The sequence below is a fragment of the Strix uralensis genome, chromosome 9 (assembly GCF_047716275.1).
Source record: "Strix uralensis isolate ZFMK-TIS-50842 chromosome 9, bStrUra1, whole genome shotgun sequence".
In the NCBI taxonomy this organism is placed as follows: Eukaryota; Metazoa; Chordata; class Aves; order Strigiformes; family Strigidae; genus Strix; species Strix uralensis.
This window is the reverse complement of record NC_133980.1, coordinates 9,088,414-9,114,993: the sequence shown is the minus strand read 5'-3', so window position 1 is coordinate 9,114,993 and position 26,580 is coordinate 9,088,414. Positions and strand designations below refer to the sequence as shown.

The 26,580-nt window shown below is 40.4% G+C and overlaps 1 protein-coding gene across 6 annotated transcripts; it reads right to left on the bottom strand.

Annotated features, from left to right (window-relative positions):
• Window positions 1-86: 86 nt before the first annotated feature.
• Window positions 87-26,018, bottom strand: MFN1 (mitofusin 1). 6 transcript variants are annotated; one of them, XM_074878546.1, is made up of 18 exons: window positions 25,900-26,018; window positions 25,239-25,360; window positions 24,266-24,401; window positions 21,263-21,425; window positions 20,505-20,629; window positions 18,768-18,876; window positions 15,511-15,618; window positions 14,627-14,780; window positions 14,430-14,497; window positions 9,639-9,760; window positions 7,975-8,101; window positions 7,591-7,695; window positions 6,500-6,602; window positions 5,345-5,574; window positions 4,676-4,831; window positions 3,959-4,155; window positions 2,566-2,700; window positions 87-1,736 (listed from the first exon to the last, which is right to left on the bottom strand). In XM_074878546.1, exons 2-18 carry the CDS (start codon window positions 25,351-25,353, stop codon window positions 1,667-1,669), a joined length of 2,223 nt encoding a protein of 740 aa, XP_074734647.1. In that variant the 5' UTR covers window positions 25,354-25,360; window positions 25,900-26,018; the 3' UTR covers window positions 87-1,666. The 6 variants fall into 6 exon arrangements, with proteins under 6 accessions (XP_074734647.1, XP_074734648.1, XP_074734652.1 ...); XM_074878547.1 differs by lacking the exon at window positions 25,900-26,018 and adding an exon at window positions 25,530-25,703; XM_074878551.1 differs by lacking the exon at window positions 25,900-26,018 and adding an exon at window positions 23,142-23,287 and having other exon boundaries at window positions 24,266-25,081; window positions 25,239-25,361.
• Window positions 26,019-26,580: the final 562 nt, after the last annotated feature.

Sequence of the window (26,580 nt, the reverse complement as noted above, 5' to 3'; positions counted from 1 at the left end):
AGTCCTACACTGGGTGTGCACCGCAGGTGAGTGCCAGGGTGTAGGTCCTCACCTCTGATACAGCTGCCAAATAACTTACTAGAGCAAAGGGGGAGTAGATTTTTTAATAAATAACTGTAGAACACATGCATGTAAAGTTTCATCTTGATACAACATCCATAAAAATGCTCCAGACAAAGAGCATTAATACACATCCATAACCTCCTACACAAGGCGACCGGGCTGTTACGCAGTTTTTGTATTTCATTTTCCCTCAAAAACCTTGAGACTCCTGGTGCAGCCTGCTGATAAAGTTCCAAGAGAGCCATGCTCATGCTAGCACAGTCAGAAACAAACACCAAAATACAGCGTGGTGAAAGCTGTTCCTTGTCTTCAAATAATTAACTGCCTCTAGCATTAGATTTTACATTTATTTCCTTTTAAGATAGCCCTTATTTACTGGAAAATAGCAAATCCTTACAGTGTAGTTGTAAAGTTGAGTATTTCATTTAGTCATGTTAACACTTCCATAAAAATATATAAATAGTTTGAAAAGGCTTTCTTTTTTAAAATAAGTTATTTTTAAAAAGTCTAGTTAGAAAAAAGTAGGTGTTTGTTAAATGATTGCAGATGGCAACAGCAAGAACATTTTTTTAAAAAGAGGCCTCACACTGCCAGAGGCGAGCACAGATCAACTACAACTCACCAGCCTTAAGTCTCGCCTAGAAGAAACCTGGTCTACAGCAGGACCGAGGGACTGCTCGGGATATTGCACGAGTACAAACTGTCAAACCAGCCTCTCCCTGCGCTCTGAATCCAGTAGTTGCTCACGGTCAAGCCCCACACCCTGAGCTTTCCCACTCAACGTGCAAAAACTGAGCCAAGACCATCTGCCCAGCAATTTCTCCTTTGCCTGGTGCCAGTGACACACCTGCAGCTGCCCCGGACATGGGTTCCAGCAGTGCTCTCATGGGCAAATGACCATTTCACCACTTAACCAATTGCAAAAAATCTGACAAGCCTGTTGAAATAGGTTTATTTTTACTTAAATCAATGCCATCTTGGCTAAATGCAGTAGCCAGAAGGGAAACTAGAGCCTACTGCATTTCATTAGTGAAGGCTCTGCAGTTCACCATCTTTCACTTCCGTTTGAGGAACAGGAACTGTTGCCCATCCCAATTTCACTTGCTTTCAAAACAAGTTGAGTCCTTGCCCCATGCTGCAGTTTGTACTTCCCTTCATTAAACACAAACACACCCAAGAACAAGCAGCATCCTCCAGCCCCGGCTAATTCCCGAGCAACTGAAAGCAGGAGACAGTGGTGACTGTGACTGAAAAGTTCTCTCTCCCTGCCTAAACTCCTGGATGCCAGGAAGCGAGACTTGCCGCTGCTAAATACTAACAAAAACTGATAAGGATTTGGGTTTTTATTATCAAGTGCCCAGAGAAATTTAGTGTTTAAAGATTTTTAACCCAAAATCTGAAAAACAAATGTAACACTCAAGAGTACCACAGCTCTTCAGTTTGGTTCACCACTAGAGTCCAAGTTTTACAGTAATTAACAAGTGTAATCAAAGTAACATTTAAAATATAAATCATTTCATGTGACTCCACAAAGGAGAAGTGTCACCTGTAAAATTTCTACTTTGTCCTACAAAGGATCACCGGGAAAGTTACCAATGATGCTTTATTTACTCTTTTGAAGAAAATGTTTTGTAAAGCGATCTAGTTCATTCTCAAGGTGAATGGCTTTATTTCTGTAAAACAAACAAAAGCAATGGATTTACTTCAATGCAGTAACATCACAAAGAAGGTAGAATCAACATCGGTGTTTAATCTCTATTCCTGAAGCCCCCAGTGCCCAGAAAACCTGACCACGGGCTCTGTCTGAGCCTCAGCACCTGAGCGGGCAGCGGAAGGCTGCTGCCGCCCTCGGCCCCACGTTTCCTTTGCCCCAGAGGCTGCGCCAGGTCCCTGCGGGCTCTTCCCCGGTTCTGCCCTTTCCTTGCAACGTTTAACCTGGGAGAGGGTCTGCAATTCCAGGGAGGTGTTTGGCGGGGCTCCACCCTCACCCCAGTGTGGTCTCGGGGCACGGGGCCAAGCAGCAGCTCACAGCCAGGGCAGGCTCCTGGCAGGGGGAGAACTGGAAAGGAAGCCTGAGGCTGCTCTGACATCCCCTAAACCCCCAATGCTGGAGGTTTCTGTGAACACCTACTACTGGTAGTAAAACACTATCGCACGGAATGACTCAACACAGCACAGCTGCTCTCGTGTCCTGTGGGGAGGGTTCTTGGGGAAGCTGCCACCCTCTTTTACCTACACAAGACGAATATTCTGGAGAAAGCTCTCCCACACCATACAGACAAAGGGAAAGACAATCTAAGAAAGAATATTTTTGGAGCTTTGCTCGTTCACTTAGGTAGAAGCATACATTTATTTAACTTAACCAGAGCTGTTGTTACAAGTAAAGAAAATAGGTATCGCTGCGTACCATTCTGCACCCGTGCCTCCCTCGTTTCAACCTGACAGTAACAGCAAGCACCAAGATCCCTGAATTTGCTCATGGTCAGTCTCACCCAGACCTACCTCAGCTGCTTGGAGCTGCTCTGTATGTTCTCCAGCTGATCTATTTCTTTGGAAAGCCTAGCAATTTCTTGTTCCAGGTTTTTCTGGGTAATATCCACCTGCTGACAGAGCCGAGCAAAGGTAGTAGCCATTTCCCTAAGGGGAAAACAAGTTTGTAATCACAATTTACAGAAGTCTGTGCTACAAAAAAAGAAATTAAGAAAAAAAAAAAAAATCCCCTGGCATTGCAGTGTGCAGTAGAACACAGCAATCAAAGTGTCCAGCTGTTAGGGGATTACAGAATAGTAGAAAGCAGGAGAATTATGTATTTTTTTTAATTTAAAAAAAAGAATCCTTAAACGTACAAAATGCACCTCAGTCTATGCCAACATCACATCTAGCAATTTTTCACTGAGCATCGACAGGTATGTCTGAGATGGGGACGTGCTGGAGCAATGAAGTGCCCCTGTGCAGCACCCCCTGCCAGCGCCCTGCTCGTGGGGAACACAAGTGCTCTGCAGGGTGCGGAGCACCCCAGATTGCCGAGGCACCCGATCCTACGTGCCTCCTCAGCCATGCGCTCCCAAATGAGTTCCAAGACTTCTCCTTACACAAAGAAAAAAAAAAAAAAAAACAGTTACCACCCTGGGGCAGTAACCAGGCTGCCCTGTGGGAGGGAGAACGTCTCCTCTCCTCTTCACTTTGCCCCACTGGAGCCCTGGTCTGAGTCCAGCTCCTCCATATCACCACAGACACACACATCTGCTGGACACGGGGATGATTCGCTTTCCTCTGCTGAATCTGAACTCTGTATTAGTGAAGTATTCCCTAGGCTACAAGGGAGAGGTGTTCTGCACCCTGGTGGTCAGAGGTCTCATTTAGTAGGCCTAATTTTCTGAATTAATCATTTAATCGAAACAAACTATTTCAGCAGGAGAGGCTGAAGGAGACAATCATGCAGACACTAATTTGCAGAGACAGGTGGAAAAATATTTAGGTAACACAAAAAAAAAAAAAAAAAAAAAAAAAAGGAACAATTCATAAAGGCTCTTAAGTTCCACTTCTGCAGTGCAGAAGAGCCAGGACTGGCTGCTTAGAGCCCGTACCACAGCTGGAGGCAAACAAAGGCTCACCACTGCAGTGCCAATCTGCGAGCAGCCCGGTTCAGCCTCTGCTACAACTGAGCCAAGTTCATCGTGAGGTGGTGGACAGTCGACATCTTAAGACTAACTCTCGCACGTACACACAGAGACCTACTGACCTTTACAGGTGGTAATTTCAAACTCTTTTAAAACTCCCTCATAACAGTGCCAAGGGGCACTACAGCCACCTTTCCAGATCATGTGCAGCCAGTCCCCACTCCCAGGACACCACAGCACCCCACTGACAGGATTTACTCTTACTGGATACTTACTGTTGCACCTGATGGCTGCAATTAGCACTCGTAAGATTGACTATCATCTGCAGCTTTTCAGTAGCATAGTTTACAAACTGCTGTTTAAAGGCTCTCTCTTTCGCTTTAGTGGTCCAAGTCAGTCTCTCATAAAGATATAACAAGCCATACATACTTAAGGAAAGAGAGATGAGTTTCCAGCCTACTGTTCTCCAAATCTGAAAAAGAGGATTCTTCATTAGCTTAAGTTGTCCTCCAGAATAAAGTCTAGTTCCACCCATGTTTTTAATCATCTTCATGGCCTTTCACTGGATTAATTTAAAAAAATGTATTATTTCCATATTGTTATTGCAGAGCAATACAGCTACATTCCCATGAGCTGGTAACCACAGTGGTATGGAGAATGTGCAGGTTACAGAAGCCTCACTGCTTTTTCATGAAGGAGGAAGGAGAAAGCAAAGCTCCCACTAAATCCAAACTGAATGAGGCACCACCAAATCATCCTTTAATTCAGAAACTGAACACTGACATACGGCATAGAGAATATGTCCAACTATCCTCAGAGTAGTTAGACTAATTTTCTCACTGCAAACTGCAGGTATCCAGTGTACTACACGCACTCATCCAGCCCAGTGTTACTAAACCCATCACATGCTCCATGTTGCATTCCAAACAGGAAAGACCAGCTTAATCTTTGCCATCGTTTCTAGTCTAGTGAATGTTGCTAATGCTACTTGCCACTCCGCCAACAACGATGATGCTCATGGAGGTCCGTGATGTCAGTGAAGCTAAACTCATTACCAAAGGAACCATAAAGTCATCGTGCGATACGTTCTCTGGAGTTATGGCAGGAAGGCTGGCAGCTGACGGGGTGGTAGCTAAAGGACGAGGGATCTAGAAGAGTCGAATACGGCAGCCTGAGTAAAAAGCATTAAGGAACTACACAGCAGACTGGTTTTATTTTATTTTCATATATTCAGGGTTTGATTTACTTAAAGGAAACTCTTCAGGACAGAAATCTGAACAATGCAGTGGAGTTTTGACAGTTCCTTGCCCAACTGGGGACTGGGTTAGAGTAAGGGTTCTACGTAGGACTGGCTCTGCATTAAGGACCCAAAAGTTACAAATTAAAAGGTTACCCAAAGGGTTCAATCCAAAGGAAAACAAAACTCAGGTAACAGCTGCAGAAAGTTTAGGAAAGGTTTTTTTGTTTCATTCTAACCCTGAATATAATCGAATAAAAATGACCCTCACCAAAAATATATCACACAAAGGGACTAGGGGAAAGTAGCAGCAAGCATGTAAATAGCAGAGGCAAATACAGTAAAAAAACCAATATATTCTCCTCAAAGTAAAACAAGGCACTTAAAATACCAGCCTAATCTCTCAAGCACTTATTTCACTTACTTGTACATTTGGATCTGCTAGTCCCAATAGTACTCTCTGAGCTTGTTTAGGACCCAAGAAACGGTTTACAAGTGAAGTCCATCCCAAGGAAAAGTGGAACATGATATCCTCCTGAAAATCTGCACACAGACTATGACAGTTTAGATCATAGCTAAGGTCAAACCTCCTGCATGGAATTAGCAAGTGGAGCTGATTCTGAGCACCAGAAGGCAACAATGGTTTCAGATTCTCTAGAAATAAAACAGAATAGTAAAGATGAGTTAACATTAAAAGCTTTAGAGCGTATTCACAAGTAGATCCTTGCACTGCTGAGCAGCTTCGTGAACTAAAAGGAATCTAAACCGACCTATTTATTTATTTGCAAAACCAGTCAGCATTTTATCGGTATTAATCACAGCAGGGCAGGCAATTTATTGCTCTGATAAAAGAAAACAGTCATGCAAAAATCAACTCTTAGAGAAAGCACCACTGGAAAAAATGGTCAAATCAACTGAAAGACTTCTATCAATGGTCAAAAGATAAGAACAGACTAAGAAAAACTTGTTTATCCAGCAGCTCTGTGGTGCCATATAGAAAAGGCAATATTATTGCATAAGATGACAGAAGGCTTCACATAAATGCATGATCTTGCTCTGAATCCTTTATTACCAGAAACAGATCAGCAGAGAGATATGGGTATGCAATACAGTTACTACTTATTAAAAAAAAAGAATCAGAATCTGGAGGGACCTAGGGAGAGGATTATACTGCAGAAACATTATCTAATAATTAGTGTATTTCATGTATCTGTTGTGGAAGCCAAACATTTAAATGGGTTTATAAAAGGATTAGACAAGTTCCCAGAGGACAGCTCCATTACTACTTGCTTAAGCCATTAATCCAGATGCAGTATCTTGGCTCCGAAGTCCCTAAATTGAGGATGGATCAACTATATTTACCCTGGTTCATTACTCCTCTCCCCAAGCATCTGTTACTAGTTAATATCAGAGACAGGCTACTAAGCTGAACAGACACTCAGTCTTGATCTAGGATGGCTTCTCCTTTATCATTTTAATGTTAAATCACCATCAGAAAGAAAATTCTTTTAAAAGTGAGTTTCCTTAAATGGTTTTTCTCTAAACAAGAAGTCTTAACATTCCTCTTTCCTCATCTTACCAATCATCTCCTGCTGCGACTGATGCATCGACTGATTGACTTCACTGGAGCAACGATCAGCCAAGTTCTTTCCCAAACCATCTTCTATATGTTTGTTCAGTTCCTGAAGTTTTATAAAGAATGTATGCTCATCAATTTATATTTAGCTAATCAATTACATTATACAGAGCAGAGAGATGTTAAACACTAAGCATTGTTATTTACAATGGGAAAAAAAGAATGTTACCATGGAAATACCATGCTTCTAAATTGCATACTGCGACTGAAAACCTAATTAAAGTGACACAGGAGAGATTTCTCTAGGACTGTGATCATTAAAAGGCATACGGACAAGTCTGCAATTTTAATAAACGTGACACTGAAAAGCATACCACTACCATCCTGCCCTGCAAAGCCTTTACCGTCGTCATTTGATGGGAGCCAATTTCGCTGCTCTGCCCAAAGATAAACTGATCCCATCAACTCCCACAGCGCTCTGCTCCGGACATTTTGCAGAGCCAGGACAGCTTAGATTGTCCTGACAATGCAGCGCTCCCAGCTGATCAGCGAGGCCGTTAAACAGGTGGGAGCAAAGTTGGAGCGTAAGAGGCAAACACTTACAGGTGTATGCTCCTTCTAAATACTAAGTTAGAGGAGCAAGTTGTAGAAGTTTAATAAAAACTGCCTTCTTTCTTTAAAAAAACAAAAAAAAAAACCAAAAAACCCCACCATAAAGTGTGGGGTACTTGCAAGCTAGTTTTATTTTTGGATCTATTTTATTTTAGGAGTAGTGAAAATTGTTTATGTAAGGTCTTTATTTACCAGAAGCAAAGACTACAAATCAGGATTGTCAGCAAATTAGAAGTTTCAGTAACCACTCTAGTAACAAGACAGTTGAAACAAAAATTAATTTCCTTCCAAAAACAACGCAGAAAATATTTTCAGCCTTTTGCAGTTTTAGGTAAACAAAGATATGCATACATCAGAAAGCAAAAATCCTGCAACGCTTAAACAAAGTGTCACATAAAATGGTATGCAAATTATGAAAATACAGAAGTAGAAATTAAAGGAAAGACAAACAGTGTGGCTTCAAACCATACAAGAAAACTTACTGTCTTATACAGCTTCAATACTTGAGGAGAAGGGTGAAAATCTGAATAAAATTCATCAACTAAAACTGAAAGTCGGCAAATCTCATCAGTCATGGCAGAGGAGACCTGGAAGAATGTGGTAAATATATAAAATGTTTCTCCTACCTTTTCCAGCCAGAGTGAAAACAGACTAGTGCGGTAACTGTTACAATAAATGATTCAATTCCTGATAGGAAGGATTGCCATTTCAATTTTTTTTCTTTTTTTTTTTTTTTTTATATTGGAAAAGGAACATACCAGACATTTCAAACATGCTTCCTAAGAGTTGTGGGCACCTAAAGGAGCTGCCTTACAGAAGGGACAACACTTGAAACCTGGGAGATGTTTCACGCTGCCATCACTTACTTTATTTTCTACTTCCTCAGTAACACGTTTGATTTTTTCCTTAGTATCTTCTGTCAAAATGTTCAGCTGATTTCGAACAAAGTCCAGTCTATCCCTCTGATCTTCTCGTTCTTCCATTGAATGGACTCTAACGTAGCAGAAAGGAAATCACCATCACCAGCAGGTATTCTCCCAGTAATGAAACAAGCCCTGTAACCAGGCATGGACCACCTAGCCAAGGGTTTACTGAGCAGCCAAAAAGAAGCCAAAAAGAATCCAACACTGGCTGAAGAAAGCAGAGGCACTGCTTCAGAATGACCACAACACAGATATTAAATTTACAGGAGCACTTAAAGGCTGCACTGGTCGAACATAACTCAAATTACTGGGCTTTGGTGTATTTACAAAAACAGCATTTGGAGTTGGACTTGTTACCACTGTACATAATTACAACTAAAAAAGGTGCGGGGAATCAGGGGCCTTTAATACTTAAGTCTATCCTCATTTAAAAATAAAAACAAAAAGGAAAAGGATAAATCTGATCAAACTGTCCCACTGCTGCTCACCAGCACCACTCAACTATTCCTTAACAGCGACAAGGGTTTGACGACCCTGCAAAGCAAAGGGGAGGCGGCAGAAACCAGCCTTGTCACAAACAACTCTCTTCAGAAGTCCCTGACCTATCATTTAAGTAAAAATTGCTTAAATTCTAAAGCAGTTCTATCTTGAAGGGCCAGCAGAAACATCAAATAGCAATTCAGATTAAGAGGGGTCACTACACAGGTTTTGGCAGGTCGATTGACAGAAAAAAGCAGAATATTGTAATATTTTCAAACATTTCACAGCATGTTTTCATAGGATCTGACAACGTGAGACAAGTTAGTATGTAAACACCCAGCCTGTAAAAGCTGATATATTCAGGAAGATGAGTGTGTTTGACAGGTACAGTGGAGTCTGTTGAAACATAAAGACACACTATTAACAGACACAGAAAGGAGACGGATGGAAAGGATTAAACATGACAGCAAGTTCACCATGTACAAGAGAGACAAGAGGTAACAGGAGCGAGGAAAAAACCATACATATGCAAACCTCAAAGAGCATATGGTACTATCAGAGTAGATGAGCTACTATCATTAGCACTAAAAGGATTACATGAGCAAAGAGAGAATAAAGATATTTAAGGAACCAGTTTGGAAAGGGCCAGAGGCCAAGCCTCTGTTAACTTGGGCTCTTCCCTTACCGTATTCTAACCACTTACAAATTAAAGTGTCTGCATCCTCCCATTTATTTTCTCAGTGTTACTGTTAACAAAAAAAACTTAAGTAAAGCAGGACCAAACATCACCTCTGAAATGCTCGACACAGCTAGAAAAACTTAAAATTTCAAATATTTTTGAAAAAAGTTTTGAAAACCCACAGACTGCCTTTGTAACTGTAAGTCAGTAATGAAGAATAACAAAGTAAACCAAGATCCCTATACAGAAGTCACAGACCAAGGACAAGACTGAGCAGTGCAAGTGAACAATAGTAAAAGTGACACACCAGAAAAATTCTCTGTATCTTACCAAGCGAGAAAAGTGAATTTTAAAGTCCATAACGACCAGCAAAAAAATCACCAGCATAAAAATGGCTCCTCAGAGGATCTGGATAAACCAAAGCCAACCAGCCCTCCAACCAACCTACCTTTTCTCTGCTGCTGCTACGTTTATGGCGTCCATTATGTTTTTCACAGTATCTATTATCTGTTTAGCTCTGATAGTGTGCTGTTCAAACTTGGTTTTCACGGCTGACTGCGAGATACACTCCTGCGAGGGGCCCAAGCCACAACACATTACTGCAATTCCGTGCCAACACATTCAGGAATTTCACTGTCAGAAAGCACATGCTGCTAATTTTACCATGAACTTAAACCAATGAGAAATAAAAAAGGAGAAAGTATATAGAAATTAAAAGACAACAGAACTGAAATCTCAAATGAGTCTATAGCAGCAAATCTGTACCTTCAGGTTCATTCACAGTAATGTGCATAGGTTTTTATTCTTTTAAAATAAATCAATAGTGTAAAGAAAAAAGAAAACTCAGATGAATACGTAAGATAAATCTAGCTCTTTATAGAGAATTTTCCAAACTATCTCTTTGCAATTATAAATGTCTAACACGAATGCTGGCAATATTGCCCGCTTGAGTTTTCTTTGTTGCAATACGTATTCTTAGTTTTGAGAAGCAGTTCTGTCAATAAAATTTGACATGCTCGTGTCAATACTGACCATTCAGGAACAAAATATACAATAGGAATAAGAAACAAGGATTATCTTACAGGATTAAAAAAACAGTTTTAAGTATTCCTTAAAATACTATGTTATTTGCAGATTGCTGAAGCGTTAAATGAATGAGTAGGGAATGCTCTATAGATACAATTTCTAATCAATCTTCAATCTTGAATATTGTACAGCGATTCAGAAACTACATGCCACTGACTGAAGAGATACACAGATGTTCAATTTGGGCAAAAGCAAACCAATTGTGGTAAGCCACAACTTAAGACTTTGACTTTTTTTCAAGCAAGTGCACATCCTGAGTTATGTAGCCAATTAAATGCTGTCAGAATTCAACCTGTGCTAAGTCACCACAAAGTAGCAACGCCTGTGTTTGAGGGGAAGAAAGCAAGCAGCTAGTGTCCTTATACCAGATCTATGGGGGTTTTAAATTGTTCTCAATCCATGGGTGCACCTTTCATAGCACAAACAGGTTTAGGTTGCTTTTAAAAGACCTGCCTATGACCTTAGCATATGCTGCAATAACAAATTTCAGCTATCTAAAAATAATAGATCAAAACAAAATAAATAAAATGGGTAAAATATAGTCCCTGTTCCTCGATGAAGCAGATCTAGAAATCAGCAATGAAAGGCCAGCGTTTCATAAATATCAGCACATTGTAAGAGCTAGACTAGACACAGAGGAGAGAGTCTTCCCAGCATTAGTATGTGGTAGATAAAAGGATGACAGTCACTCACAACACAATCAGAAAATCCAAGTTAGAGCACTAGGAAAAACACAAAGGTTAGTTAAACGACTGGGAACGAGGGGGACAGCAGCAGTTTTGCTGTTAGTCTGTAAGTATTTATGGAAACAAAGAGAAAAGATACATTTCAACACAGTAACCAAACCCAGTTACCTTCCAGCTCACTTCCAGTATAGTGAGATAGTCTCTAAGTGCACAGCTTATTACATTCCCGTGCAGTGTTAGGGAAGGACTCTGCAGTACTGTACTAATTCAGGCTCTGGTATTCACTCCAATTTACAGTCAGAATTACTATTCTGCCCTGCCTCCCTTCTCCACTCCTCCCCACACCGTTTCTGTCACCCAGTTTTGTGAAGAAACTTGGGAAACACTATAACCTGAGGAACAGCGGGGTTTGTTTGTATGCAGAATACCCACCAAGGACTACTGCACACAGCACACTGTGCATGTGCTTCTCCTCTGTTTTGATACACAGACTACTTTCTGTTATTCCACAATATAAAAATTCAAAATTGATTCAACCCTTTCCTTTAAGACTGCATATGTTTTTTCCTTTGTTGTAATACAGCTGACATACATAGTAGCATCACTTTTCAAAGCTACTACATGAATTTCTAAAATCTTAATTTCACCACTGCTTACAAGTGTTTCTAGTAACACCTGGACCAGTTTTTCTTTCAGCAACTTAAACCACCCTGTGCTTTGCAGAAAAACATGTTATATCTATTTTTGGAATGCCTTTTGCCCTCACACAAAAGCCTACATAAATGTAGTTACAAACCTTTCAAAAAGAGTCCAAATTTTTTCCATATCACAACAAACTAGCACCGATGGGTTGTTTCTAGATTTTTTTAAGATTCTAGTTATACTGAGCTCATATCAGTTCTGGGATGAACAGGCTTTCCCATCAGGGAAGTGATACTAAAATCAGGAATGTAGAAGTACTGGAGAAGTAACAGTTCCTCTTCTCAGCCGACATGGAAAAGAGGAAGAAGCCGTCTAATTTTAGTGAAGACAAAAGCAGGGTGAGAGAATCCAGGAGGAACAAAACCAGCAGATATAGCCTGTGGGAACACGGAATGTGTGGACAGGTTTGTAAGTGAGGTGATGAGATAGCTTAGAGATGTGAACTGGACAAAACAGCATGAGAGATGTTTGGGAAGTCTGAGCAGGGCACCTGAACAGGGACAAGGAGCTAAAGGCAAGACAGACAGACAGAAGCAGGGAAGGGGTCAGTGTTTGACGAGGACAGACAGAAGCATCTGTGCTCTTGTCCCTTCCTTTCCACAGACTGGAGTGTAATCCAAGAGTCTTGGGACTTGCAGCTCCTCTATCAGGAAACAGAGTAAACGCAAAGCACTTTAGCCAGAAGTACTTAGGCTGTGCTCACACTATACAGCACCTGAATTTGGTCTAGCAGTGCATAAAGCACAGTATCAAGTAGATAAAGTAGGATTTCATTCCCAGACTGAACACAGAGGATTCTACCTGCTGGACAATATTCTTCATTAATATATGAGCTGGTATAGCCTAGTGCTGGTAAAAATAACTGCTGACAATAGTATGCTGGTGTCAGCTACTTTATCAGCTCAAGTGACAGTAATCTGAGTATTGGGTCTGAAGATTTCAGATCTGGTGAACCATTTAAGTATCAGCCTTGCTTTAAAAGCAAATAAAATGCCATTATAACACACCTGACTGTGAAAGAGGCTGCAACATCAGACACTCAAAATTTAAATTGCTTTGGCAATCTTAATTTAGCACATGTTGTGCTCTTTAAGTGATGTGATCACACTCCTATTCAAAGCCATTCATCATTATGATTTCAGGACAAAACATGGCTGAGCAGGGAAAAACATTACAGAATCCACTCTCACTGCTGGAGTTGGAAGGTGGGCAGCAAATGAAACAGATAACGTGAAAGAAGAAAAAAGTTGTTTTAAGGCCATACAGCACTATCACAGAAACTTGTCATGGTTGTGACCTTGTGATGGATGCTTCTCATTTTGGTGGCCAACCTGAGACCGTGACATCTGATTTACAGATGGGCTGAGCACTCATATCATCCCATCATTTAGTAAGTCATACATCCACCTAAATCTTGAAATATCTTAAGTGTTGAGTGCTTAACTGTAACTCTAAGAGATTTTGTCAAAAAAGCTTTGGGTATAGCACATGGCAAAATATGTGAAAGAACGGTAACTGATTTAGAAGTTTAATTTCCACTTTCTTTCCTACTGGTTGAAAGTTTGCTACTATAATTCTAAGGACAAAAATTACAAACAAAAATGCATGTTTGGCTACAACTAGTGACACAAGCAAGAAATTTCACGCCTCATGGACTCAGGCCCTGCCGGTATTCTGAACCAATCATTTCAACAATTCAGTCATCTATCATAAGAGTGTGGCTAACGATTAAATTTAAACTTTAGTCTGACATTTTCTTTCTTATGCAAGGCTGAATCAAGCTATTATTTTAACACCTTTTTGATATACACACATCATTACATAACCTGGTTTTGCTAAGGTCAAATGGATTTGTTGTAATGCGAGAAGAAATACTTTTCAGAGGCAGTTTGCTTTTTCAAAAATATACTGAACAAGGAATTACTGGTTCAGGCATGCAAGAGCCATCTTGAGCATTTGGTGTATACAAACTACAGTCGTACCTTTCAGGCTCATGCTGCATGAGATATGCCAATACGTACCACACAAAACCGTCGAGGCATACCCAAGATGCCTCCTTAAGATATCCAAGAATGGCTTTAATTAAAGGTATCAAATTCAGCAAGACAAATGGATCCTATCACAAAGAAATCGCTCGACTGTCTAGCCAGTCCTACTTCTGAAGAAACTGCAAACTCCAATTATCAATACAGCTAACCTGAAGTTGAAGGATGGATTCTGTACAGCAACAAAGATGCAAGAACAGTGTTAATATTCAGAGTATCAGAGCTAAGAGGTAGATAATGGTGATAATTTCAAAACTCTGGCTTTAAAAATCCAAGTAAATATTTAGATTTACATCAGTGAAACAGAATTTCTTACTATTTGTGTCTTGAATTACAATGATTAATTACAAAATACAACTTCAGAACAAAATAAGGCTTACTATACAGCAAACATTTCATTAGCTCATGGTTGTGACACACACCTTTATGAGCATCATCTCTTTCTATACGGACTGTATTGGTACTGAAATCTCAAAACATGAGCTAAGAGTTTTGGTCCTTTCCCTCACTGAACAATACTTCTTCCCAACAACTACTGGCTATTCAAGGTGAGAAGAGATGAACAGAACCCACAGATAAGGCAAAGCTGTCAGATGGTCTGAATACCTTAACCTCCTCCACTTGCTAACGTGGGTAACGTTCAGTAAAATTAAGCTAAGCATAAGCAAAAGCTACCTTTGCATTAAAAAACAAGCAATCTAAAAAGCCCATCATAAATACCTCAAATATCTGCTCAAAATGTTGAAATTCCTGGAATCTTGTTTGAAATCCTTCAGCAAGTGCTCCACCTGTGAAAGATAACACACCATAAGGGAGAGTGCAGTACCTCACAGCAGTGACTGTATCTTAAATATTTTTGTTTATCAGGTTTTACGGTATTTTTCTGTAGTTAAGGAAAAGCAAGAATTCCTACACACCACCCTCTGGCATTCCTTGGGCCTTCTGTCTCCTGGCACTCAGAACTTCTTTTGCTGAAACAAAAAAGATGCGATTCCTCGCTTCTACAGGATCAATAACTTTGAGCTCATCAACTAGAAAAGTCAGACAGCGCTCCATGTGCTGCCTACGCACCTAAGGAAAAAGTAGAAAGCTCATGAGAAAAAGGCAAAAATTGAGCTGTCATCAAATCAGAACATCAGAGTCAGAAACAGATGCTGAACAACCCCTTAGATAGCAGATGCCTTCGAATGCTACTGATGCAGCAGCTGCTTTTACCCTTTTAAACAGCCCTGGAAGCAACAATACCTTCTACTGTAACTGTCTGTATTTACGTCAGTCAGAGATCTCAGTCAGTTACTGGGGTAACCACTTCATTCCCCATATACAAAGAAATAAGTATCACTGCAAGCTAGTTGCTGTTGGAAAGATCTGGAGCACACTGAACTGTTACCATCTAACACTGTACTTCGCCAGCTACTCTATGCATGTATACATGTATCATCTGTACCCTCCAGCTGCATTACCATTACACAAATAAAAGGTAATACAAAGATCTCAAACAAGCTTAACTGTGGAGAAAAACCATTCTAAACAAGCCTCCCATTGCACTACCAGCCTGCATATATTGTAGTTTGAATTGCAGGTTGCTCTGAACAAGGAGTAAGTTATTTCAATTTTCTGGCCAAGTAACTTATTCTTTTATTAAGACGACAAAGCTGGTATTTTCATATTAATAACTGTATTACCTAGGCAATTTAGCACACTTTTATGCATGCGAAGGCCCCTTCTTTTTACATATATATATATATATATGTGTATTATAAAAAAAAGCAACTCAAATAAGAGCCATCAAGTCACTCACATCTTCCATATATTCTGGTTCTGATGCGGAGGCGTCCCATCTATTATTCAAGATGAAGATGTTTGGCTTGGAAAGTCGTTCGTTCACTTTATGGAAAAAATGTTTTTCCTAAAAATTAAAGCACAAACAGAAAACTCCCCTGACATTCAAACCAGAGTCACACATTGTTCTGTAACAGATTCTGAAGTTAATCCAGCTTTTAAAAAGTTTATTAAAAATAATTCATTAGCATTAAAAACCACAGATATCCAACACAAAAAAGGCTCGTGATAGTTCAAAAGTCATCAAATGTCTTAAAACTGATGCCTATGCTAAAAGTCAAAAATACTGCAAGCTTCTCTAAAAATAGGTACAAATACAAATTCAGAAAACTTCCAAACCAAATAGTTTAGAAGACACTGGAAAATAAAGTTTATTTTTCTATAAATCTACATCATTCACTGTCTTTTTTTTTTTTTCCTTCTTTCACTCTATCACAAAACTTCATCTCCTTTGATACTTCTAGCCCTCTGTTAAATTTATTTGCAATTGTGTGACACTCAAAATATTGCTGGGGAAGAGAGGAAGGGAAAAAAAAAACCACACAAGACATGGCTGTATCTGCTCATTTAGTTTTTGAAGTAAGACGCCTGGCTAAAATTCTGAAGATTTCCTTCTCTGAACTACCAAGATGCTCCTGTTCACCCTGCCAAATCTGGTTTCTATATCCAGGAAAACATCCTCTAACCGTACTCTTCAACTAGACCATGTCAGCTTGAACTACGGACAAGTTACATTTCCTGTATGAGGATGTATGGCTTGAGCCATGGGAAAAAAGTCATTGCTGAATGTTCTGATTTTAAAAATAAGACATGCGTGTACCTGAAAAAGTATTTAGGTCCCTTGCCCGTACCTACCACCCATCATTGCTGTTGTCATAGTCATAATGGGTAAGTCGTGATGGAGTGAATCCCCACTCAGCACAGCTGAAACAAAAGAGATCTCTGTGCTGCCATAAGCTTTTTGAATCGGCAGCAAGACACCAGCACATATTCTGGACACACCACTGGAGATACGTTAGTCTCCAGCAGCTGGGGAGTAAGCATATGTAAATGAGATCACTGTTGCAGAAATAAGAACTTTGTCTGAAGAGAATTTATGAGGGAATATTAGAAAAATCACGTTTATGCAAAAAATCTGTGGTTGTGTAGCAGCTGCCAAGTATTCTCAAACCTGTTATGGTAAGAGGTAAAAATAATGCCTAAGGAGGATGAGAACATAGTTATCATATGCTTTACCTGAAGGATAAATTTGTGTAGATGAAGAAAGAAATTACCATCGGCCAAAATGTAAAGTAAAATACAAATGCTTTAGAGCAGTTACATAGTTGTTAAAGGCAACTTCATTTGTGTCTACCAGGCTTAAAAAATTAAAAAGGAGAAAGAGAGCTGTTTACTGAGCCAAAGCCTCAATCACAACTAAGATCTACTTCCTTTCCCTCCAATATACACCCTGGACACCAGTGATTTCCAGATTCTATTAATTAAAAGGTTCTCGGTATTAAGTGAGGATTTATAGGCATGGCAACCAAAAAACCTCAGCAAGACTTTAATGCTTGAAGCAAACTGCAAGACTAACCTATTTCTGTTTAGCAGCTTTCAGCCATGCCCGAAGAGGAACAAAGACTGGCCAAAAATCACATAAAAAACAGAATAGTACTTCCGTTACTGGGTGTTTAGGATCAGACAAATGCAAAATTAACAGAAACTTCCAGTAGACATACAGCCTATTCATCTTCCCTGCATATTTATTATCTCAGTCAGATTGTATTTAATGGTTCATTTTCCTGAGCAAATGAGAGAACCAAATAAAATTTGGCCTTTTCACTGTTACTTCATTACACCAAAATGAAATATGGCACACAGGTCCCTATGGTTTACATGTTTCTATACAGTAATGAGATGTTCACTGAAAACCAATCTTTTTTCCTTCTTTCTTTTACTAAAAAAACCTCAAATCAACCACAGTATACACATAAACAACTTCCAGACTCCCTTCACACTAAAAGCCAAAGTGTCCCTCATGTAAGATGATGGATAAAGCCATAGTTGTGCCAAATACTTTCTTTGCCTTGGATGTTGTCAGAATTTTCTTTTTTTCCCCTTTTAAATCACATCTCTCTTGTATTTGAGTCTTTGTGGATTTGGCTCAGAAGATGGAATGTAATGTTTTTAAACTCATTTTTTGTTCTTAGATTTCTACCAAACTATTTGCTAGAATGCAAGAAAATACTGTCTTTGTACATTCAGTTCTTTATTGTATTAAAAATTGCCTCAGTAATTAGAAAGTTCAGACATTGCACGTCAGAACTATGCTCAGAACAATCAGAGCATTTTATTTGTCTGTGGTAGGCTTAATAAAAGTCTTCAAGAGATTTCTCAGTAGCATTGTACTACATTCTGGCAGCCGCACTTTCAATAACTTAGAAACCTTATATTGATATTGCCTGCATTCACAACAGTTAGTCAGAACTGAAGATCACTACAAAATTAAAGCAACTCTCTGGTCTTGTGTTTTGAGTATCACAACAGCACCTTTGGCCACCTTGCATGCTCTCCTCCTACAAGTCATACAATATTTAGGCTGCAAGGTATACAGAAGTCTTCTCTCTCTTGAAACAAGGCTTTATAGAATAAAGGTGTTAAAACATCTTCGGGTCCCTATGTTGCACAGAACCACGCAACATGAATGCTTATGGCTAGCATCTTCTTCAGGAGAAACACAGTCCAACGAGGGGAACCTGTAGCACTTGTCCTCAACACAAGGTGTATCAAGGGAATTCACCCTCTTCTGAGACAAGAACACACGAGGAACAAGACTTCAACTTCCTTCACCTACTTTGTGTATTTTACTGAACTTCTAGATATGAAATATTCCGTAATTTAATTTTTTGATAACACAAGTGTCTTCACCTGACAAATATCGACAAGCTGCAAAGCAAGACAAGCACTACATCATCCATTTATCAAAAAAGAAACTGAGATAGAAAGGACAAATGTGATGCTCAAGTCAGAGTAAGCAAAGTTGGTAAGAAATTTGGTTCTCCTTTCCCTAGCAAGGGATATACATGGCTTGACTTCCACCCCCAAATCCTCTTCACAAGATCTAAATGCAGTGATTCATGGGAGCTTCAGTAAAGGTCTAAGAGAAGCCATTTCAGTTATGGAACCGCTGAATATTTAAATGAAGAAGTAACGCAAAATCATTGCACATCATACCGTGTTCATGAGAGTTGATTCAGAATTGGCAACCAAGACAAACACGTCAGCATCTAAGCAGAATTTGTCAATCCAGCTGTCCAGTTCTGTAGTGACATCCGTGCCAGGGCTGTTGAGAATAAAAATCACAAACTCGTATTTACACAGCAAAGGAGCATTTGATTTTTATATACTGATAAAAATAGAGTGGGATTGCCTAAGGGCCTTGTAAGAAGACATAAAGCTTTATATGTTTAGGCTGATGCCTAACTCAAGCTTAAGGCAAAAGCTAATTACCATTTAGCATTTATCAATCACTTGCTCACTGGACCATCTACTCATTCCAAAATGCGATTTCTAATGAATAAGCACGCAGATCATAATTGCCAAGAAAAGTGACAGGTAGTAGGTCAGAAATCCAGGCACTATCACAGAATGGCCCCCCTCCCTGTATCCCAAGTTTTAATCAAAAAAGGTCAGTTGTTCATAGAATATTTTTTCATTAACAAGGGCCTACTTTAAAGTGATATGCTATACAAGCTGTGCATAGATTTAATAAGAAACAAAAATGAAGTTAAAACCATAGTGCTGACAGGATTTTAAAAATAAGTGGAATATGAGCATTAGGTCATGCTTCCAACCTCAGTTCTGGCTGGTTCAAATTTTCTCTATTTAACAACAAAAAGATTATTTTCTCAAGTACCTGTTCTCTCAGAATCCAGGCTGTTTTCTTTTCCCTTTACATTTCACCTTTAGCAACCGAGACTGTGCAGATCAAATCATGCCTTAGATCATATCTATGCAAGGATCCCTTCTGGGCTTCCAGCACACTTGTGCAACGCACACATCCCCAAGGAGACAGCACAACTGCATAAGCTCAGAAGTCCAGCAGTGCATTGAACCACCCAGCTCCCTGTGCCAGCTGGGCTGACTAACACAGGACCCGAGTTTGCACCCAAGAAAATAATGACAAACTCCCAGGGATTTCAAAGGTGCAAGATTAGAGATGCAACAAAAAGCACTACAGTTTATCAGAACACACTCTGGGTGTTATTTTGTTGGATATGAAGAAATACTTACAAATTCACTTGTAAGTGAGTGAATTACTCTCAAATTCAATCTATATTGATTCACACATTAGGTATAGATCACCTAACAGTTTGAAAAAATGTTACCAGATCATACCTCAGTGGCCAGGAATACAGGCATTTGACATATACAAAGCAACAGCTTTCAGAATTCTTTAAATAAACGAACTGTAGGAAATGCAAGCCCAACACATAGGCGCACACAGCCAACAGTCACAATTACATTTTGAGGTCACCCTTGCTTTGATATGTAGGCACTGCAACTCTTATCAGAAGCTTTTAAAAATGAAGTCCAGATTGCTTACACTTCACATAATCAGCCTGAAGCGTTAAAAGACAGGAGATGGGCAAAAGGTTGTTGCTGCAACAACCCTACTCACACTTCCATACTGTTTCTTTTAAAGGCCAAAAGCTAGTCCCTTATTCAGCTCAATCACAAGAGACTTGTCTGTTCCAACTGTTACAAGAACAAAATCAGTGGGGTGATGACAAGCAGCAGTATATACAAAAGAACAACCTCTGTATTCTCAAAAGGAAAAAAAAAAAGTAGCCTTTCAAGAATTTTTCAACCTAACGACCAAAACACAATCAATCAGAAAACCAGTCTCTTTTCTAAGCGTTTTAATGGCTAACTTATTTAAGAAAACATTTACTAAAACAGGAAACATACCTGTCCACTAAAACCAAATCATCTCTCAGCAGGGCACACTTTGACTTGGGCCAAAAGACATGGACGAGACAGCCAGCTTTCAAATCTTTATCCATGTGAAGTGCATGAGCAAGCTGATTGACTGTCTATAGAGCACGTAAGGAGAACACAAACATGAAAATGCACCACAAACAAGTCTGTAAACCAGTCTAATTCAGTTCTCAAGCAAACTTGGACAGGATCTATCTTGAACAATGTAACAGAGTTCATACTTCCTTCTGGTGAATATTTGCAATTTTAAATTTTTTTTTAAGGTCTTAGATTCACCATCATCTAAAGAAAGTTGTGCCTTGAAACTCAGACAGGAGTTTCTTTGGAGCCACAAAGTGGTATCCTCTATGGTGCCAGAGTGCATGATACTGAGCATCGCCATGAATTTGCCTCAGAGGTTTAACACGTCAATGTGAGCAGTTAAATAAGCTAAGTACCATAAGGCACATTCCAAATCCTTAACAAGTGACAGAACTTACTCTCAGTCCTATAAAAATAAATCACTCAACATATGCTATGCTACAATGAGACACACAGTAGTTGTTTTTCTGAAACAGCCAAGAAAAACTATGAAGCATAGCACTTCAGTTTTGTTAGTTGTTCCCTCCTAAGAACTTAAAAATGCAGAATGAGTTAGTCTTATTGTTAGACTTGAAATCATTTTTGAAAGACAGATCTTTTGAGAAATTGTTACTGTAAAAGTAGCGTTAATCATTTAAAAAATGTACCTTGACACTCTTCTTTTCATCTGATCCTTCTGTCATAAGATAAGCCTTATCTCCATCTGTCCCTTCCACACTGAGAAAGCAGTTAGTTGTATGGCCAATCCCACTAGGAAGTACCTTATCCCACAGCATCGCATTAATGACCGAACTTTTCCCACTGCTCGTTCTAGAGGGGTAGAAAACAAAAGCACTTTGAGCACAATACAGCAACATTAAACACATCTTTGTCTTGAACTGAATGCGCCCCCATTTAATTGCATCAGACCCACATACTGCAAGCTGTTTCAAGTGACAGTTTCAAGTGACAGTTCAGTACAGCTTGCCAGAAAACAATAGGGAGTGCAGGAAAAGTTTACCTGAATAGCAGTTCCAAAAATCTTTCTTGGTATCAACATTGCCTATCCAACCAAGAAAGCCAATTTTCATTTGCACAGCACATACTAGCTCAACAAGCCCAACCTGTACGGGTACATGTGTTTTATCTGGTATACCGCAATCCGTGTAAGGAATTTGTAAGAGATATTGGCTCAACTTTGCTACACCAGAAAAAGCATCTAGCATAAAAAGATGCCTTAGATCAACTGAAAGCAATTGCTAAATCTCAGCACGCTGTCCTACACAAGAGGACAGCCCACCCTCCTCTCTGTGCCAGCCCTAGCATTCCCACAGAAATGACTGAAAATACAGGTAACATTTTTGGCAAAATTATGTTCTGACAACAATTCCACATTCCTGCTCTCAGCAAAGCTAAAGGAATTCCAGGGATGGAGGACTTGAGAAGAATGCTGCATGACAGGGACAGGGAAGAACTACCCTCTATGGTGGCAATCAGTGGTGACTGCTTAAAATGTTCATGAAATTACCACCTCAGCAACTTAACCTGTCTTTGGAGACACATCTGATTGTTGTCAGTCAGAAAGGAACTGCTGCTTCTGATAGAGTCTTCTAGGCATGAGATGAGGTGCAGAAGAGCATCGCTGTACTACTGCCTTCTGATACATTTCAAAGCATTGCTCTCTGGGAATTCTCAACACAGCCAGCAATGAAAGCTCAGAACAATTTAATGGATTATAATCTCATCTGAATGAAGACTTCTACAGTAAAATGTTAAACAATGTGCAAAGAAAAAACTCAAATTTATTTATTGTGCACAATCCTTACAGCGCAAATGCTGGTTTTAATAATGGAACTTAATCTTGTCCTTATTTTGTAAGGAAAATGTAGCTGTTGATTAAAAGGAACTGGTCACCAACTCAAGATTCTGCAAGAACTTGGAAGTTCTGACTAATGTCCTACTTTGCACTAACCCTCTACCCCTCACCCATAAATATTTGAGGTTTAACTATTACACAACAGCATGAAGTTACATAGACCGTAAAATCATTTTTGAGCTGCTACTTCTAGAAAAAGTTCAGTGCTCACTGTACAACAGTTCACACATTTATTCAAAATGTCAGAGGGAGAGTTAAATTATCTTTCTCCTGCTCTGAACTTCTGCCCTTTGCAAAAGCAACTTGTATCACACATCACAGCTTGTAAGTGTATTCAACTTTTAACTCTGTGAAACATCAAGGCTGAGATATAACTAACTTCTTTATCCCAGATCCTTTTTTTGTTTTTAACTAGCTGAACTATTGTTAGGAAAATGAAGGTAAGACCACTGTTACACACATTTTTTCCAATATTATTACATAATTTTTAGAACTAAAACATGGAATTCATACTCCAGAAAAAATATGTGACCACGAGCTTAAATTTAAGCACAGAAAAATAAATCTTCCCGAAGCAAAGTGGACTAACAGACACCAAACTAACCAGGCACATAAAAGCATTTGAAAGCACTGGAACTGTAGTCTTTTAATAGGACTTCACTATTTTATACCTGACTTCACATTAGGCAAGGCTGATTTTCCATCATCTCTCTACACCCTCCAAATTTCATAGGAACAGAATGGCACAATGTTTGGCATGCAGACGTTTATTGCAAGGGGTAAGAACCAGTCAAAATTTCTCACTGACAACTTGAGACTGAAATGCAAAACACTATATATACAAACAGGAACACATAAAACCTTTGGGTCTATACACCCGACAGCACCTCTTTAGAATATTTCTTACATAGTAACGCATTTCAGGTGCAATACCTTTCTTTTTAAGTCCCTTTTTTTCTTGCTGCAAAAATAAAAAAATATAGCTGAGATGATCCCAAGTTGACTAAAGTTAAAAATATTCTAACACTGAAAATATTACTTTTTTTTTTTTTTTTAAGAACAGAAGTGAATTAAAATCACCATAACTTTGGAAATGTTATTTAAATATACAAAAGGTTTGACACTTGCTCTGCAGTAATACCACCAAAGACTGTGAACTAGAACTTTTCCTAATTAGTGATTCAGGAAAGCAGAATTTCATAACTTCATTCAGATTGATCTGTAAGCCATACAGTACACTGTTGCTGTTACCCCTTATAATCATCACACAGATCTATCCAACTAATGGTACAACCAACAAGGCAACCGTCTCTAATGGTCTGTTTTCCTTCAGCTGCTTATATACAGAAACATAAACGGCTCAAAGTTTAGTTTTTCAGTAGTTGTGATCAAACACAGAAGTTCTCAACAATAAGTCCAGTAAAACAAAGATATTAAACAAACAAAACCACCACATTAAAAAAAGAAAAACCATTCTGGAGAAGATGACAACAAACTCAGACCTTCCAAGATCAAATAATGGACCTATACAGCATAATTATTTTACAAAGTTTATCAGTGAAAAACATGTAACAAGACATGCATGATTAATCTACAGTCACAAAGCAAGACAGCATCAAAGAAATATTGAGCATCAATTAGGTAAGAGCAAACATAGCTTTATGTATTATATTTCAAACAGTAATTTTATGATGAATCACTAATTCCAGTGCATTTAAATTAGAAATACAGACACTAAGCCCTGCAAGAGAGAAGAAAAAAGATCAAATTAAGTTCTGGTAATTCCATTCATTACCTGCCAAAAAATGCCACTTTCATGTGTCTCCGTGAAAGCACCTCACCGATGACTGCTAACTTATTTTTATATGCCTGTATTTTTGCTAGTTCATCTTCTGTTGCTACATGTTCAAGCTCTGGGTTCCTGTATGTCGCTACACATAGAAAAAGAATAACAAAAGCAATCACATGCAAGGTACGTGCTCCAGGATACAAGATACAGATTATCAGTACTTCACATGCTAACAAAGATCTGTGTAAATTTTAATTATACAGTGGTAAGAAAAAACAAACAAAATCCCACTACAGATACTGATATTAACCCTTGTCATTTGACAGCTCTGACACAAGCACTTGTAAAATCATGACATAAAACACTTCAGATTAATCAGCAATCCAGCTGCTGGATTCCATAAGCCTGTGAGCACAGCGTGCTGTGCTGATCCGCCCCACTCTCTGCAACACCCACTTCCTTCAGAAAGGAAAGCCGGGATCTCTCATGGATACACCAGTTAGGCTGGGCTGTCTTCTCCCTGCAGAGCTCACTGGGGTGATGAGCAACCAACTCTGTGTGGCAACACACGCGCCTCCACGTTGTTAAAACTTCTGAGGGTGTAACCAGTGGTTCTTTGCATTTACATCATGTTGATCTACTTTCACACTGAATAATGGGAGAACCTGTTTGTCCTTTCTTCCATGCAAAAGAAACTGCAACAGGACTATAAATGCTGGAGTGGTTAAGCTTTCACCCTTGTGGAAAGGAGGGCAGGTTACCAAACCAAGTGATGCAATCAGCTTTTCCTGTTACCATCCTAGGCATTCCTGCTAGCCTAAGCTGAAAAAAAAAATCAATGTCAAATGAAAAATGTGACTATTTCTGAAGGTGTATTTTTACACAAAGAACACACTGACATGTACCGTAACATACGTTGCACTGCTGTAAAGCACTCAAAGCAATGGACAAGGCCCTTGTGTTTAAGATGAAAGCTAACCTTCCACAAAACTTGCTCCTTCAGTGACATAGTCCAGCAGCTGGTCAAAGATGGCTGTAATTGTCTTTTTAGCCAGCACAAAGTGCTTCAGTGGAGAGACGGTAGCTTCTGCCATTATACAACTGCAATGAAAGTTACATAAAATTGACCAAAAACCACTTGGAACACCCATCTACATGAAAAGTCATACACCTCAGTCGTTTAAAAAACAAACAAACAAAAACCCACCCCAAAACAAAACCCTCAACCACAATGAATGTCAGTAGGCTGAGTTTACACTGGTTTTATTACCGTAACAAACTCTTATCTCTTCCCCTCACCACATGCCCGACAGCAGCTCACGAGGCACGGGGACAGGTTTAAACCGATTTGGTGCGGTCTGTCCCCGAAATCCGAGGCTTTCACCTCATCAAACGCCGCTCACAGCCTCCCCACCGCCTGGAGGTCAGCGCTGTCCCAGCGAGGGCAGCCCCGCGCCTCGCCCCGGCCGGCCCTGTCCCCGCCGCCACACGGGGGAGGTACCGCGGCGACCGCCCGCCGCTGAGGGGACGGCGAGGAGCCGGGGCCGGTGCGGCCCTGCGCGGTGCCCCTGGGCGGGGCGAGGGCTCCGGCCGTAGAGGCAGCGGGCGGCCCGCGGCCCTGCCCGCCCCCGGTCACTTACGAAGCCCTGGCTCGCTCCGCCGTTACTCGGCAACCGCCGCGCCGCTGGCGGGGCCCTCCCTGCCGCCGCCGCCTCCTGGCCCGCCGGGACGGGGGCGGACATCACTTCCGCTTCCGCCGCTCCTCACCCCGCTCCGGGACCCGCCAAGGGGGGGGGGGGGCGCGCGGGGGAGCGGCCGCCATTTTTACTGAGGGCCCAAGGGGGCGTGGCGGCCGCCATCTTCAGCGAGGGCAGAGGAGGAGCGGCTGCTCGTGAAATGGAGGCGGGCCCGGACCGAGACGGGCAATCCCTCCGTGTCCCGGCCTGCTGCCCCTCGGCCCCGGGAAGGGGAGCTGGAGGTGGCCCAAGGACGGCTCGCAGTAGCTCTGCCGGGGCCCGGCGGGCTTTGTGGAGGGCGCACTGCGGAGGGCAGCGGGCGGCTGCAGGCCCCGGGAGGTGGAAGGCGGCTATCCCGCTGCACCTGGAATGATAAACTCGGCCTCTGAGCCCTTCAGCTGTTTCACGAGATCTAAAACAAAGACAACGAAGCATGACCTTGGATGCCTGTGTACTGTCAGCACCATAGTTTAATCAAAGCCAGCTAAAATGACAAGTGCTAAGTACTTTCAAGAGTTAAAAAGCACTGATAATCTCTACATTTGATACAAGAGCATAAGAAAATGAGAACCACCACAACAAAAA

What these genes read in the sequence shown, in the direction of transcription:
- MFN1 (XM_074878546.1), bottom strand. Translation starts at nt 25,353, where the DNA reads ATGGCAGAAGCTACCGTCTCTCCACTGAAGCACTTTGTGCTGGCTAAA. An exon ending in GTAGCAGCAGCAGAGAAAAG is followed by an intron (nt 8,102 to 9,638) that starts GTAGGTTGGTTG and finishes CTGCTACGTTAG; the next exon opens with AGTCCATTCAATGGAAGAAC. An exon ending in AGCAGCTCCAAGCAGCTGAG is followed by an intron (nt 1,737 to 2,565) that starts GTAGGTCTGGGT and finishes TTTGTTTTACAG; the next exon opens with AAATAAAGCCATTCACCTTG.